The 16534-nt window shown below is 42.2% G+C and overlaps 1 protein-coding gene across 1 annotated transcript in view; it reads right to left on the bottom strand.

Annotated features, from left to right (window-relative positions):
- The window catches only part of LOC149458509 (uncharacterized), a 68232-nt gene that overhangs the window by 26638 nt on the left and 25060 nt on the right, over positions 1 to 16534 (bottom strand). The window contains exons 7-12 of the mRNA XM_089682091.1: positions 12832 to 12911; positions 10388 to 10427; positions 10260 to 10290; positions 6072 to 6150; positions 713 to 865; positions 252 to 460 (exon numbers count right to left, since the gene is read on the bottom strand). Of these exons, the coding sequence (XP_089538217.1) occupies positions 252 to 460; positions 713 to 865; positions 6072 to 6150; positions 10260 to 10290; positions 10388 to 10427; positions 12832 to 12911 (592 nt within the window). The remainder of the gene's footprint in view (positions 1 to 251; positions 461 to 712; positions 866 to 6071; positions 6151 to 10259; positions 10291 to 10387; positions 10428 to 12831; positions 12912 to 16534) is intronic.

The raw sequence follows: 16534 nt of genomic DNA, 5'->3' as shown, positions 1-16534 counted from the left end.
AGCTTCTCACTTCCCAAACATTCCAGTATTGGGGACCCAAAGACTGGTGAAGAACCAGCCTGGATGAGTACAGTGCTGGATCCCTGGACAAGTAAGTGTCCTTATATTAAAAGTCAGCAGCTACAGTATTTCTGGCTGCTGCCTTTTAATTCATTTTTAAATGACTGAAGGACCTCTTTAATGTCATCCAGTTAGTGTTTATATCTTCTTCTACTGGAACAGCCCATGTACAGAGAACATGGTGAACTTACATGGCCTGCAGTCCATCACATGTCACTGATGAGGAGGTTATGCAGTTCAGGATATCTTTATTGATGGCGGGTATTAAGGCATACAGCTTATCCTCTGTCCAAGAAGCTAGCAACCCGGGGGTCAGTTTCATTGGGTCTTGCAATAGTTTTTCAAATGCTGCAGTCAACATATACTTTCTGCTTTGAGGTGTTAAGGATGAAGAAGGAACCTGAAAGACAGAATTTTGTAAAACTGAGGTTGAGTATCCATCCTAAGATTCCCAAAAGTTTTAAAGAGGACCTCACATTAACATGCTGGGGACGAAGCCACATGCTCCCACCATACCTGGAAGTACTGGGTTTCTCTCTGCTCCCAACAACCAATCAAATGAAGAGAAAGCAATGAGCAGGTGAATTTGTATTACCAATGGGGCTGCTATTAAATGGAATTCATTGCTTCATATACAGGGAAAGTGGCTTACCTTTAGATTGATTTTGTTCAATATGGACCCAATTTTGTCCAAGCTGAATTTGCTGAAGAAAAGCGAGAATGCTCCCTGCGTGATGATTGCATCAGTGTTTGTAATGGAGCAGCTCAGGATGTTATAAATGTTGTCTTCTGCCACATTGCTTATCTGTGGATAGAGCAGCAGGAAATACTTTCATTATAAAGTGATCCTGTCCCATTGTCCAGTACACATTGAACATGACTTGTGTCTTGGCACTGCTCCTAAAGATTACTCACATTTTAGAACTAGACCTAAAACTGTGCAAAATAAGAGTGAGGAAGGTAGACACTGTAACGGAACCGACCCAGACTGCGATTGAGTACTTCCGTTAAAATACCGGTTCCCCGTCTGAACACCGACAACAGACACCACAGCCGACCATACAAGACTAGACAACACCAGTCTTGAAGTAAACCAGGAGGTAGACTACTTTATTGGAACACAGCTACAAGATATATACACTCAGGGGACAATCCCCCCTGACATTTAGTAGCAAGAGACACACAGGTATTCAAACTTCACACCAGCAGACAGTCCCATCAGGAGGGAGGGCTGCTGGAGACATCCCCCCCACTAAGCTAATACACCTAAACACATACATCCCATAATAGTTTGCTCCCAAGCCAGACAAACAATAGAACAATGGGATGCAGCCACATAACATTAAACAGTCAACAACCCCCACCCCACCTATCTCCTAGATATGTCTACACAGTCTGAGACAAAGCCCACACAATATTAGGACAGATCACCCTGTACCCCTAACAGGCACAGGGAGATTTACACATAAGAGGGATATGGGGAGCTGAGACGGGCTCTCCAAAGTGAGCTGGGTTCCTTGGACCCCCCACCCAAATTGACTCCTGTCACACTGTACTTGGTTTTTACCATAATGAAAGATTTAGCTTAACCAAAGTGGATGGGGGGAGTGGACAGGCAATGAACCTCTTCTTGAACACACACCAAATCAAGGCTGACATACTGTATCATTATCATTTAAAAAGGAGCCAAAACACTATGTGATAAAAAAAAAATGACTTCATAGGATCACTATCCTTAACCTCTTCCTGCTGCTCATAAACATACAGTATATGTGGCCCTACTGAACTGGGATTTTTTCCGTGGGGCTGCGTATACAGTTGTGTTCAAAATAATAGCAGTCAGACATCACTAACCGGATCAATCACTGTTTTTGGTAGAAATGATATTTCTACATGGCACATAATTTACTAGCAGGTGTAGTAGAGTAATAGAAATCCAACAGACCCAACAGTCATGACATGCATGCTGCTGATTCTGTGTCATTGAATCACTGATTGAAAGGGGCGTGTTCAAAATAATAGCAGTGTGGAGTTCTATTAGTGAGGTCATTCATTCTTTGAAAAACAGGTGGCAATTATTGCCCTTATTTAAGGAAGGAAGGCAGCAAATGTTGTACATGCTGGTTACAGTGCATTTCTCTCTGAAATTCTGAGGAAAATGGGTCGTTCCAGACATTGTTCAGAAGAACTGCGTACCTTGATTAAAAAGTTGATTGGAGAGGGGAAAACAAATAAAGAAGTGCAGAAAATGATAGGCTGCTCAGCTAAAATGATCGCAAATGCTTTAAAATGGCAACCAAAACCTGAAAGACGTGGAAGAAAGCGAAAAACTACCATTGGAATGGATAGAAGAATAGCCAAAATGGCGCGGACTCAGCCAACAATCAGCTCCAGGAAGATGAAAGAAGGTGTGATGTTCCCTGTGAGGACTGTTACAATTAGAAGACGCCGATGTGAAGCCAAGCTATCTGCAAGAAGCCCCCGCAAAGTCCCACTGTTGGAAAAAAGACGTGCTGAAGAGATTACAATTTGCCAAAGAGCACATTGACTGGCCTAAAGAGAAATGGCGCAACATTTTGTGGACTGATGAAAGTAAGATTGTTCTTTTTGGGTCTAGTGGCCGGAGACAGTTTGTCAGACGACCCCCAAACACTGAATTCAAGCCACAGTACACTGTGAAGACAGTGAAGCATGGTGGTGCAAGCATCATGATATGGGGATGTTTCTCATACTACGGTGTTGGGCCTATTTATCGCATACCAGGGATCATGGATCAGTTTGAATACATCAGAATACTTGAAGAGGTCATGCTGCCTTATGCTGAAGAGGATATTGCCCTTGAAATGGGTGTTCCAACAAGACAACGACCCCAAACACACCAGTAAACGTGCAACATCTTGGTTCCAGACCAACAAGATTGACGTTATGGAGTGGCCAACCCAATCCCCGGATCTTAATCCAATAGAAAACTTGTGGGGTGACATCAAAAATGCCGTTTCTGAGGCAAAACCAAGAAATAGAGAAGAACTGTGGAATGTCGTCCAATCATCCTGGGCTGGAATACCTGATCACAGGGGCCAGAAGTTGGGTGACTCCATGCAACACAGATGTACAGCAGTTCTCAGAAACAGTGCGACTACAACCAAATATTCATGAAGTCATTCAAAGGAAAGCAAAATCTTCAAACATTTCTCAGTTTATATAGTGAATGTTTGAGTTTGTAAAGAAGAATACAAACACTGCGATTTTTTTCGAACCGTCTAATATTCACTTTTCTTCAATTTTTTTTAGAGGAACAACACAAATGTGTTTTTCTTCATGTTTTGATTTGGAATAGAATGTGTCGTGTTCCCAATGCATTTGTGTGGATGGAAATAAAAGCTTTTAGAAGGATTTTGAGCTTTATTCACTTTTTTCAACACACTGCTATTATTTTGAACACAACTGTATGTGTATGTATGTTTGTACTGGGAGCATGCTGCACGTCTCACCGAGAGTACCGGGTCTTGTACTAACAAACAGGACCTAGAACTCCAGGTTCCAGGTCACCTGATACCTGTGATAGCCTCTGATTAGCTTCACAATGATCAGTCATGTGTGTTCTCTCTCTGAGTAGAGGAGAGAGTTACATTGTAACTCTTTCTGTCCTTGCAGAGAGAAAAAAAACAGCTGTGTGTAAAAAATAAAAACAATATTAAAAAAATAAAATACCTAGATCAAGGTTTGATCTAGGTGAGTGGTCTCCAAACTGTGGCCCGGGGGCCGAATGCAGCCCTTTGCTTGCTTTTATCTGGCCCCTGGGGCACTATTCCTCCCACTGACACCAACAATGGGGCATAATTCCTGCTACTGACATCAACAACCGGGCACTATTCCTCTCATTGACACCAACAATGAGGCACTTTTTCTGCCACTAATATCAATGATAGGGCACTATTCTTCCCACTGACACCAATAATAGGGCACTATTCCTCCCACTGACACCAACAATGGGGCACTATTCCTCCCACTGACACCAATGATGGGGCTCTATTCCTCCCATTGACACCGATGATCGGGCACTATTCCTCCCATTGTCACCAATAAATAATAGGGCACTATTTGACACCAATGATCGAGCACTATTCCTCCCATTGACACCAATGATGGCGCACTATTCCTCCCATTGTCACCAATAAATAATAGGGCACTATTTGACACCAATGATCGAGCACTATTCCTCCCATTGACACCAATGATGGCGCACTATTCCTCCCACTGACACCAATGGTAGGGCACTATTTGACACCAATGATCAGGCACTATTCCTCCCATTGACACCAATTATGGAGTACTATTCCTCCCACTGACACCAATGATAGGGCACAATTCTTCCCACTGACACCAATGATGGGGCACTATTCCTCCCATTGACACCAATTATGGAGCACTATTCCTCCCACTGACACCAATGATAGGGCACAATTCCTCCCACTGACACCAACAATGGGGCACTATTCCTCCCACTGACACCAATGATGGGAAATTATTCCTCCCACTGATACCAATCATGGAGCACCATTCCTTCGTCTGACATCAACAATAGAGCACTATTCCTCCCACTGAAACTAAGCAATAATAGGGCACTATTCCTCCCACTGATACCATCAATGGGGCGCTATTCCTCCCAGTGACACCAACAATGGGGAGATATTCCTCCCCCTAATACCAAAGATGCATTGTTTACTCCCACTGATGCCAGGACAATTTCTCATCCCAATGACCACAGTCCGGCCCCAAAACACCTGAAGGATAGTAAAGTGGCCCTTTGTTTAGAAAGTTTGGAGATCCCTGATCTAGGTCAATGCCAGGGTTAGCGTTTGGGTCAAAGTCAGAGGCAAAGGTCAAGGTCAGTATTTTTGGGGGATTGATTTTTTTTTTAAATTAGTAGTATCAGTGTCAGTCAGTGTAAGTGTGTTTTAGGCAGGATAAAAAAGCAAAATTATTATTATTATTATAAAGGATATATATAGCGCCAATGGTTTGCTCAGCGCTTTACAATATAATGGGAGACAATTCAGCAACAATACAGTTCAATACAAGAGGGTTAGGAGGGCCCTGATCCTTTGAGCTCACAATCTAGGAGGGAGGGGTGAATGGTACAGTAGGTAGTCACTGTGGGGGATGGAGTAGATGGAAGAGTAGAGGATTCCAGTATTAGCAGAGGGCGGAATAGGCTTCCCTGAAGAGAAAGGTTTTCAGTGATCGCCGAAAAGGCAAGAAGAGTAGGCGATAGTCTAAAAATGCGCACTATTGTTTCTGGGCTGTACTACGGGTACATACAACTAGCATACACATATGTGGTATTGCTACAATCATTAGGAGCAGGAGAAATTATTTTGGGTTTATGGTATTAGCAAGAAATATACAGGTAAATTACAAAAATAATAATTTTTAACTATTTTTAGCCAGTTTTCCATTGACAATAAAATAAAAATCAGGAGATATCCATTACAATTTACCAGCAAATGCAATCCCAATTTGTCCTGATAAAAACAAGGTATAATCCATCTGGATACATAAAGTAGTTGTGATGATATGTTTTATAACACATGTCAAAGTTGCAAAATTGTGCTTAGGCATTAACATTTGTTTTATCCTTAGATGGGAAGAAGTTAAAACAGTTTTTTTGGCATGATCTGTCATATTTTCAATATCAATGCCAAAATGTCATGATTTCTGCCAGGGCATGCAAACTTTTGAGTACAACTCAGGGGCGGACTGACAACTCATGGGGCCCCCGGGCAATAGGGGATCATGGGGCCCCTGTGTCCTTGCCCAAACTCAAAAAAGCCTATGAAAAAGGTACCAGGGGCATCTCATGGGGCCCCCTACTGACCCCGGGCCCTTGGGCAGTGCCCTAATTTCCAAGTGGTCAGTCCGCCCCTGGTACAACTGTAGTTGCTGAACAATGGCCTCAGTAATGTTTTCATTCATGAGTCATAACGAAACACAAAACACAATAAACTTACGTCTGCACAAGCATATTTTTGCAAAGAAGCGTCGCACACATCAAAAGTTGGAGTTCCCAGAAGACTAACTAGATCATTACTGTTTAAAATAAAAATAATAATAATTATATAAAAATACTAGAAATGAGCACAGAGAATTAGAAAGTAATATAAAATGGATACTGTGTGAAAAATATTTTTAGAATGCCTCTTTTCACAGACTGATTTTATTTGAAAGTGATATTTCAATTAAATGAGAGGGGATATTAAAGTGGAACTTTGGGCCAAAAAAAAAAAAAGGGGGGCAAACAGATAGGAATTTGAATGTACAAGAGACATGCTTTTTCTCTTCTGCATTAAAGTTACTTGCCTGTCTGTCTGCCCCTGTATAGTGATCCGAGCATGCGCAGCTCACTCTGCAAATTCGGTAATGCCAAATCTGACTAAACGTCCATGCAGGGCCGTGGGGTACCACCAGTCCTCCTGTACGGGGCCCAGGTCAACATGGGGGCCCAAGCAGTCTGTGAATCAGATGTGGGCAGGGAGGGTGATCAGCACTCTGTGGGGGTGAGATCTGCATACCTAAAGAGATACAACAGGTCTTGGAAAGGGGACCCCTAGAGAACGAGGATCATCTACACCAACTTCATAGTATCTATTTTGATGACCCACCATCCCTTAGAGGGAGGACCACCCATCTCCTGACCTTCTCTATATCTGATGACATCTTGATTCTTTACATAAGGCGCAATTATTATGCGCGTCCGGTGAGTGCGCATTACCTTATCATTATTGCACTGTTAACGGGTCCAGAGTCACCGAAGCTCAAGAGTCACTTTATCTTGTTTATATTGTCTGCATATCGTAATTTATTTATTATTACTTAATCATAGATGGGATACATATATACCTAATCATATTTATATTTGCTTGGACAATATATATATATTTTAGCGCTGCACGTTCCTATTTATCATTGTTATTGCGGACTACTAATTCTGTTTTTAATTTCCATTGGTTTGTGAGTATACAGTATATCCATTTTTCTACACAATAAATACGTGGTGTACCACGGTAATGCATGATGAGAGTGCGCCCTTGTCTGCTTTTGTTCACTAATGTCCAGATTTCCCGATCTTTGAAGGGCAGCACCTCTTCGTTTGGCATTCTGAAATTTCCTTTGGTCTGCATGAGGATTTGAGCGCTGGTTTCGTTTGTCGTTGTATTATAACCAAAGCATAGTAAACTGTGTTTTTTTAAGAGCGGGCCCTGTCAGGTTGGCTGTATGGGGCCCCGTGGTTTCTACCAGCAGCCCTTCGTCCATGCATGATACAGATACTGCAGGCTGCATCTTTGTCACACTCAGATCACTGATAATTCTGTAAGATATATTATGTTGGACTGTTATTTAAAGTATACCAATAGCAGATAGTGGGGAAGTTTTTCCAACTCCTAATATTTGGTGCAAATATGTTTGTTATAATGGTTTTAAAACATGGTACAGTAAAGCGTGACTATTTGCTAGCAAAAACATGATGAGTGAATTATGTATTATTATTATATTACAGGATTTATATCACACCAACAGTTTGCGCAGTGTTTTACAAAATGAAGGCAGACATTACAGTTACAATACAATTTGGTACAAGAGGAAACATCGGGCCCTGATCGTTAGAGCCTACAATCTAGGAGGAAGGGTTGAGTGATACAAAAGTTAATAGCTGTGGGGGGGATGAGCTGATGGAGGAAATAAATGGCGGTTTACTAGGTAGAAGCAGGATAGACTTCTTTAAAGAGAAGGGTTTTCAAGGATCATCTAAAGGTGGATAGTTTAGGAGACAGCTGGGCAGATTGGGGTTGGGAGTCCCACAGGATGGGAGAAGTTCTAGAGGTGAGCATGGAAGGAGGTGACATGGACACTAGAGAGCAGAAGGTCTTGGGAGGATCAAAGAGAGCGGTTTGGTTGAGATTTTGAGACCAGGTGGGTGATGTAGCTGGGGGCAGAGTTCTGGATGACTTTGTAAGTTGTTCTTAGTATTTTGAATTTTATTAGTTGGGCGAGTGGAAGCCAGTGCAGGGATTGGAAGAGAGGGTTAGCAGACACTGAGTGGAGGGATTGGCAGAGAGGGATGGAGGACACTGAGTGGAGGCCAGCGGAGGGATTGGCAGAGAGGGGTGGAGGACACTGAGTGGAGGCTAGTGGAGGGATTGGCAGAGAGGGGTGGAGGACATTGAGTGGAGGCCAGTGGAGGGATTGGCAGAGAGGGGTGGAAGACACTGAGTGGAGGCCAGTGGAGGGATTGGCAGAGAGGGGTGGAGGACACTGAGTGGAGGCCAGTGGAGGGATTGGCAGAGAGGGGTGGAGGACACCGAGTGGAGGCCAGTGGAGGGATTGGCAGAGAGGGGTGGAGGACACTGAATGGAGGCTAGTGGAGGGATTGGCAGATAGGGGTGGAGGACATTGAGTGGAGGCCAGTGGAGGGATTGGCAGAGAGGGGTGGAAGACACTGAGTGGAGGCCAGTGGAGGGATTGGCAGAGAGGGGTGGAGGACACTGAATGGAGGCCAGTGGAGGGATTGGCAGAGAGGGGTAGCAGACACTGAATGGTTGGTAAGGTGGATGAGCCCGGCAGCAGTATTCATGATGGACTGGAGGGGAGATAGCCTATGTAAAGGTAAGCCAATGAGGAGGGAGTTGCAGTAGTCGAGGCGAGAGATAACCAGGGAGTGAATTAGCTTTCTGGTATCATTGGTTAGAAAAGGGCGTATTCTGGAGATATTGCGGATGTTGAGGCAGCATGATTTGGACAGGGATTGGATGTGGGCCTGAAAAGATAGTTCAGAATCCAGGGTTACCCCTAGCACCCTGGCATGCGGGGATGGGTTGATAGTGGTGCTATTTATCCTGACTGAGAAATCAGGGGAAGAGGCACGTGGGGGAGGAAATATTATGAGCTCAGTTTTGGATAGATTGAGTTTCAGGAAGTGCTGTGACATCCAGTCTGATATGTATATTGTGTATTGATACATTATAGAATTGTTCTGTTTAGATTTGTTGAATTAGTGATGTGCCTCAAGTCCCATGTGCAAAATAAAAAAGTGTGTCGTTTTAAGAGGGTTTTACTGTCAAGTTTTTTCAGGCTTTTTTCTGTTATTTTTTTTTATCTTGTGATCCTGCCAGTAAAACATGTCCTGAAACAGGATGACAATCCTCACTGTATTTATAGGAGGAGCAGAACTACAGAAAACCTATCCCTTTTCTCACCTCAATAACATAGGAGGAGGGTGTTCTGTAGTTCACAGAAGTCACCTAGGAAGGGCTGAAAATGTTGCTTGAGATAGCACTGCAAAGTGCACAGGACATAGGACAGCACTTGATCTCTGGCTGGATCGATAAGTATTTTTTTGCACTTATCAAATAGATATAACAAAATGCTTTCAATTGTATGTTTAAAGGAACAAAATATATCTAATAAGCAAAAGTCATTGTTAAAGGCTAAGTTCACCTTTTTTTTTCAAAATTCCAGCCCTATGTACCAATATTCCCTAAATGTATCTCTGTTGCAAAAAAATAAAAGCTTTCTTTGATTTTGAGAACAAGGCCTTACCTTAGCTCTAGCTGTATATTCGGGGGAACGCAGTTTTAGCACCTCCAGCACTGAATGCATGTAATGGCAAGGAGTGCTGAGATGTGCTGGAGGGTCTATTGATGATGACTGCTGGGGGATCTATTGTCACTGGAGAGAATCTATTTTTGCATGGTGGTCCATTTGTTGTTGGGGAGGTCTATTGTTGCTGGGAAAGGATCTATTGTTGCTGGGAGGTCAATTATTACCGAGGGGGATCTAAGTTTGAGGAAGGGTCTATTGTTGTTTGCTGATGGGATATCTGTTGTTGCTGCTTGGGATCTATTATTGCTGGGGTGGTATTTTGCTGGGGGAATCTATTGTTGCTGGCTGCAGGGGATCTATTTTACTGCTTTTCTTGTTATCATTAACAAATTCCATACAAATCGATACTTAGCTCTGTATTCTCTAAAAGGAGCGGTACTGGGAAGTGGGTAGGGGGTGGAACCAAAGGACGATGCTTGGAGGAGGGTAGGGGGACAGAAACAAGGGGTGACTCAGAAGGGAGGGGGGGTTCCTGCACCTATTCTTCGAGAAAAAAAAGCCCTGTGTTCATCACATAGAATGTTTAAGAGGATACTTACACCCCAACATAGTTAGAGCAGATTTTCTGACCTGTTATAGAGAAACATGCGTGAATTAACAGCTGACGTACGTAGTTCTTACTCATATACTGGAAAATAAATATTTAAATAACAATCTGTGTACTTACCAGCCTGCAGATAAGGAGGGCACTGCAAAGCATTAAATATAATAATGAATTATTTTGCTTTTGACAAACTTTTTTATATTCCATCAGTATTAAATGTACTTATATACAAACTAAACATTGATATAAATACAAGATAACTTTTTTTTTTAATTCCTCATTTGAGCACTTTCAAGTGGATACGAATACTTATTTCAAGGGTCAATCTACCTGAAATTAATATTTAAATTCTGTGTAGATTTTTTTTTAATATCCCTTTGCACCTTAGTTCCCAGCCCCTCCCACATATAGCTGTACTGAAGAAGGCTTACTCTTCCTATTGGATTTTTCATTTTGGAAAACCTCCACAGATTGGTGGAGTAAAAGTGGATGTCTGATTGGTGGATCTCTGTACTAAAGACCCTATAAATCAAAAATGAGTGAGTTTTTGATTTACCCCTGCCAAGCTGCCTATCCTGCTGTTACTTTAAATAATATGAAATACAATAGAATCCAGGAAATACTTGTCTTACGGATATTATTGCTCCTAGATACCACCATGGCTGGTCACAGGATAAGGCACTTGGTTATGTGACTAGCCATTTTTCATGACAGGTAATTATTTCTGGGCTTCTGTTTCCATCTACTGATGTGCCTTTCTCAACCTTTTTATCCCTGAGGAAGCCTTGCAATCATTTTCAGGTCCTCGGGGAACCCCTGCTAAAAAAGAATTTTGTATACCACTCATGATACATGAATAATAAGTCAAAGAATATAAAATGGGTATAGAGAGAACACAAGAGTGTTGGCGTGGGTGTGGAGGGATTGGTACGTGGTTTCATATTTGGTGGGAATGCCCAAGGATTCAAAGTTTTTGGGAGAAAATGGTCAACTTAATAGAGAAAATCTCAGGGATAAAGATAGGATTAGATCCAGAAGTGTGTCTGTTACATAAGACAGATATACCAGTGAATAAATACAAGGATTCCGGTATATGGTACTATGTAAATGCAGCAAAGGGGTTGATACCTAGATTCTGGCATAGTTTAGAGGTTCCGAGAGAAAAGGACTGGTTTGAGAGAGTAAATCAGATTAGTAAGATGGAGAAACTATACTATATCCAAGAGGGTAAGATGGAGATATATAAAAGGAGATGGGAGAAATGGGAAGATTTTGTACTTCAAACGAATATATATGAAGCAGTAGAAATGAGAAGAGAAGAGGGGTAGGATACGCTTGTTTTAGACAGAAAGTAGGGAAGAACGCAGAGTGGGGGGGTTGTTTGGGGGGGAGGAGGAAGGGGGTAATGTTTTAAGAAGGGAAAAATAAAAGATAAGAAGGAATTGTGTATTTATTATGAAAAAGATGAAAGTGTAATGTTATCTTTATGAAAAATTAATAAATATTTAAATAAAAAAAAAAAAAATAAGTCAAAGAATGGTTTAAATATAAAAATACGTAATGTGGCATACTTGGTGTCCATTCTAACATTAGTGGTCAATTTAGAAGCAGTGGGAAATTACTTCTTTGCATTGGTGATCAGTGAAGGTGGTAGATCAATCCACCATTGCTCTAAGCTCAAGGAACCCCTAGCAACCTCAGGAGGAACCCTGGTTGAGAAACATTGAGATAGAGCAATGAAGTGAAACACAGAAAACTCTAAACTCCTGCGCTGGGGATGGACTCAGCAGAGACTATGGTCAGATATCCTGGAATATGAACTCCTTGCTGCCTTCAATGGACCGGGGTAGTCCAAAGTCACTGGATACAAAAGAAAGCAAAAAGAGGGCGCACCGGCCTAGTGCATTATCGTAAAGAATATTTATTTGAACGGATAAAAAGTAGGTATCATACTCACAATGGACATATAAAACAAAGACACATCACAATAAACAGTGGTGTCCAATCCATATAGCATATAAATCCAAAACAATGGAACCCTGGACTTCCAACTGGCTAACGCGTTTCGGGGAAGAGGCTAGATCCATTGTGAGTATGATACCTACTTTTTATCCTTTTAAATAAATATTCTTTACGATAATGCACTAGACCGGTGTGCCCTCTTTTTGCTTTCATTTGTATAGAGCAATGAAGGCAGGAGGGCTTGGAACTGTTGTCTAACTATAGGTCCACTGTCATACTTTAACATACATCTCCTTTCATTCTTTCTTTTACTTTCGTTTATGAAACTTGGAAACATGAAACAATGGTGCAACCGTGTAAGACAACAAAAATAAATATTCCATAAGGCAGGGAACAAGCGAGAGACTGGAGTCATCAAAAGTCAAATTGCAGAGTCAGGTAAGTCAACAGTCAACACTCGAAGGTCAACAAGACACAAATTAAAAGCCACAAGACCTGATCATGAGACGATATCCAGACATAATGGCGTGTAATTTGACAAATGACGCACAGGTTGAGGGGACTAGATCAGACTGTCCATGCCCTTTTTACCATAGGTCACTTACCAAGCTGGATGTTGAATAATAAAATAGAATGGCATAAAGCATTGCCGATTTGGTGACAAGACAAGACAAAAATGACAGAACTGGGACACGGAAAATAGGAACAGAGAAGACAAAATAACAAGGACTGGTAGGTATGGACACAAACATAACAGGACAGGGACAGAAAAAGAAGGATGGAAGCTTTAGCAGGTCTGTAACGTGATGTTGGGAGTGACTGTAGTCCAAAACTTTGGGCTCACACTTCGTATTAAATATATTTTTAAAAAAATGGTTTTATTATAGGAAACTGAGTTATACAAAAACGGTCCTCACATCGTTAGGCATAGGCGACCCAACTCCAACTAACGTTGTCGATTGTACAGGTGTTGATCCAAGTAACCAAGTGCTTGTTTCTGTTGGTTTTGTAGTTGTCTTTATGAAAAAAACAAAGTTTGAAGGTTACAGTCTAGTTTTCACTATGATTTACAACAGAAGAAACTGAAGTTTTAAAAGTAAAAGTCCCGTAAGGGTGACAGACAGTGAGAAGAAGGACAGGAATGATGACACCAAGTACATGTTCTATTATTTTTACTAAAGTTGATCTTTAAAGTGGTAATAAACCCCGGACCCTGCATTCACTATATAAACCCAGGACCCTGCATTCACTATATAAACCCGGGACCCTGCATTCACTATATAAACCCCGGACCCTGCATTCCCTATATAAACCCAGGACCCTGCATTCACTATATAAACCCGGGACCCTGCATTCACTATATAAACCTGGGCCCCTGCATTCACTATGTAAACCCGGGCCCCTGCATTCACTATATAAACCCGGGACCCTGCATTCACTATTTAAACCTGGGCCCCTGCATTCACTATATAAACCCGGGACCCTGCATTCACTATATAAACCCGGGATCCTGCATTCACCATATAAACCTGGGACCCTGCATTCAGTATATAAACCCGGGCCCCTGCATTCACTATATAAACCTAAGACCCTGCATTCACTGTATAAACCCGGGACCCTGCATTCACTATATAAACCCGGGCCCCTGCATTCACTATATAAACCCGGGCCCCTGCATTCACTATATAAACCCAGGACCCTACATTCACTATATAAACCCCGGCCCCTGCATTCACTATATAAACCTGGGCCCCTGCATTCACTATATAAAGCCAGGACCCTACATTCACTATACAAACCCCGGCCCCTGCATTCACTATATAAACTCGGGACCCTGCATTCACTATATAAACCCGGGCCCCTGCATTCACTATATAAACCCGGGGACCCTGCATTCACTATATAAACCCAGGGACCCTGCATTCACTATATAAACCCGGGACCCTGCATTCACTATATAAACCCAGGCCCCTGCATTCACTATATAAACCCAGGACCCTACATTCACTATATAAACCCCGGCCCCTGCATTCACTATATAAACCTGGGCCCCTGCATTCACTATATAAACCCGGGATCCTGCATTCACTATATAAACCCGGGGACCTTGCATTCACTATATAAACCCAGGGACCCTGCATTCACTATATAAACCCGGGCCCCTGCATTCACTATATAAACCCGGGATCCTGCATTCACTATATAAACCCAAGACCCTGCATTCACTTTATAAACCCAGGACCCTGCATTCACTTTATAAACCCAGGACCCTGCATTCACTATATAAACCCGGGACCCTGCAATCACTATATAAACCCGGGACCCTGCATTCACTATATAAACCCAGGACCCTGCATTCACTATATAAACCCAGGCCCTTGCATTCACTATATAAACGCGGGACCCTGCATTCACTATATAGTGAATGCAGGGTTCCGGGTTTATATAGTGAATGCAGGGTCCCGAGTTTATATAGTGAATGCAAGGGCCCAGGTTTATATAGCGAATGCATGGTCCCAGATTTATAAAGTGAATGCAGGGTCCCGAGTTTATATAGTGATGCAGGGTCCCGGGTTTATATAAACTCGGGATCATGCATTCACTATATAAACCCGGGACCCTGCATTCACTTTATAAACCGGGGACCATGCATTCGCTATATAAACCCGGGACCATGCATTCACTATATAAACCCAGACCCTGCATTCACTATATAAACCCAGGACCCTGCATTCACTATATAAGCCCGGGCCCCTGCATTCACTATATAAACCCAGGACCCTACATTCACTATATAAACCCAGGCCCCTGCATTCACTATATAAACCCAGGCTCCTGCATTCACTATATAAACCCGGGATCCTGCATTCACTATATAAACCCAGACCCTGCATTCACTATATAAACCCAGGACCCTGCATTCACTATATAAACCCAGGACCCTACATTCACTATATAAACCCAGGACCCTGCATTCACGATATAAGCCCGGGCCCCTGCATTCACTATATAAACCCAGGACCCTACATTCACTATATAAACCCAGGCCCCTGCATTCACTATATAAACCCAGGCTCCTGCATTCACTATATAAACCCGGGATCCTGCATTCACTATATAAACCCGGGACCCTGCATTCGCTATATAAACCCGGGGCCCTGCATTAACTATATAAACCCGGGACCCTGCATTAAATATATAAACCCAGGCCCCTTTATTCACTATATAAACCTGGGACCCTGCATTCACTATATAAACCTGGGACCCTGCATTCACTATATAAACCCGGGACCCTGCATTCACTATATAAACCCAGGATCCTGCATTCACTATATAAACCCCTGACCCTGCATTCACTATATAAACCCGGACCCTGGATTCACTATACCTGGACTCCCACAGTACACACAACATGGAAATGCAATTATTTTAGTAAATATAAACTGCTAAATACCTTTTCTCATCAGCAGTATACAGCAGTCTTGTGACTTCTACCAATGTCCAGCAAAGCACTGGTTAAAGCTTGTAGGAGGAGATTTCTTTCTGCTCTAGGAGGATACAGAACCCCTGACCTCTGCCTGGGCAGTGCTGATCAGCCCTGTGCTGATCACATGCACTCTCTCAAGAAAAAAAAACAAAATCTCTCTAGCAATACACACCAAACTGAGCATGTGCAGAGTGCCTCTACACAATATGTCTTAGGGTTAGGGCATATACTGTACAGACTGATTATACTGTTATGGGTTTACTAACACTTTAAGCTGTTCCTGATTTGGTTAGGGCAAAGATTTAAAAGTTATGCCGTATGCAATAGAGAATACCAGTGCTTGGAAATTAGCAAACGCAATAAGTAAAACTTGCAAAATTAAAAAAAAAACTCCCTCCAAAAAGGTTAATCAAAATTTAACAGAGACAACATAACAAGGAGTGGTAGGTATGGACATAAAAGGACAGGGGCAGAAGAAGGAGGACAGATTCAGCAGGCCAACTCCACCTACCGGTGTTGTCGATGGTGCAAGTGTTGTTGAAGGTAACTCAGGGATTGTTTCTGTTGTTCTTGCAGGTGTCTTTATTAAAAAAAATCACAGTCTGAAGGTTACAGTCTAGTTTTCACTATGATTTACAACAAAAGCAACTGAAGCTTTAAAAGTATAGCATTGCAAGCCCTTGTAGGGTTCATTGAGTAGGACAGGTATGATGGCACCAAGAAAGTAAATGTTCTATTATTTTTACTGAAGTTGTTCTTTAAAGTGTTACTAAACCCCGGACCCTGCATTCACTATATCTGGTCTCCCCGGACCCTGCATT

The sequence above is a fragment of the Staurois parvus genome, unplaced genomic scaffold (genome assembly GCF_062004578.1).
Source record: "Staurois parvus isolate SC_StPar_1 unplaced genomic scaffold, SC_StPar_1.0 ptg000285l, whole genome shotgun sequence".
Lineage (NCBI taxonomy): Eukaryota > Metazoa > Chordata > Amphibia > Anura > Ranidae > Staurois > Staurois parvus.
Note: the sequence above shows the minus strand (reverse complement) of the source record. Positions and strands in the feature narration are given on the sequence as shown.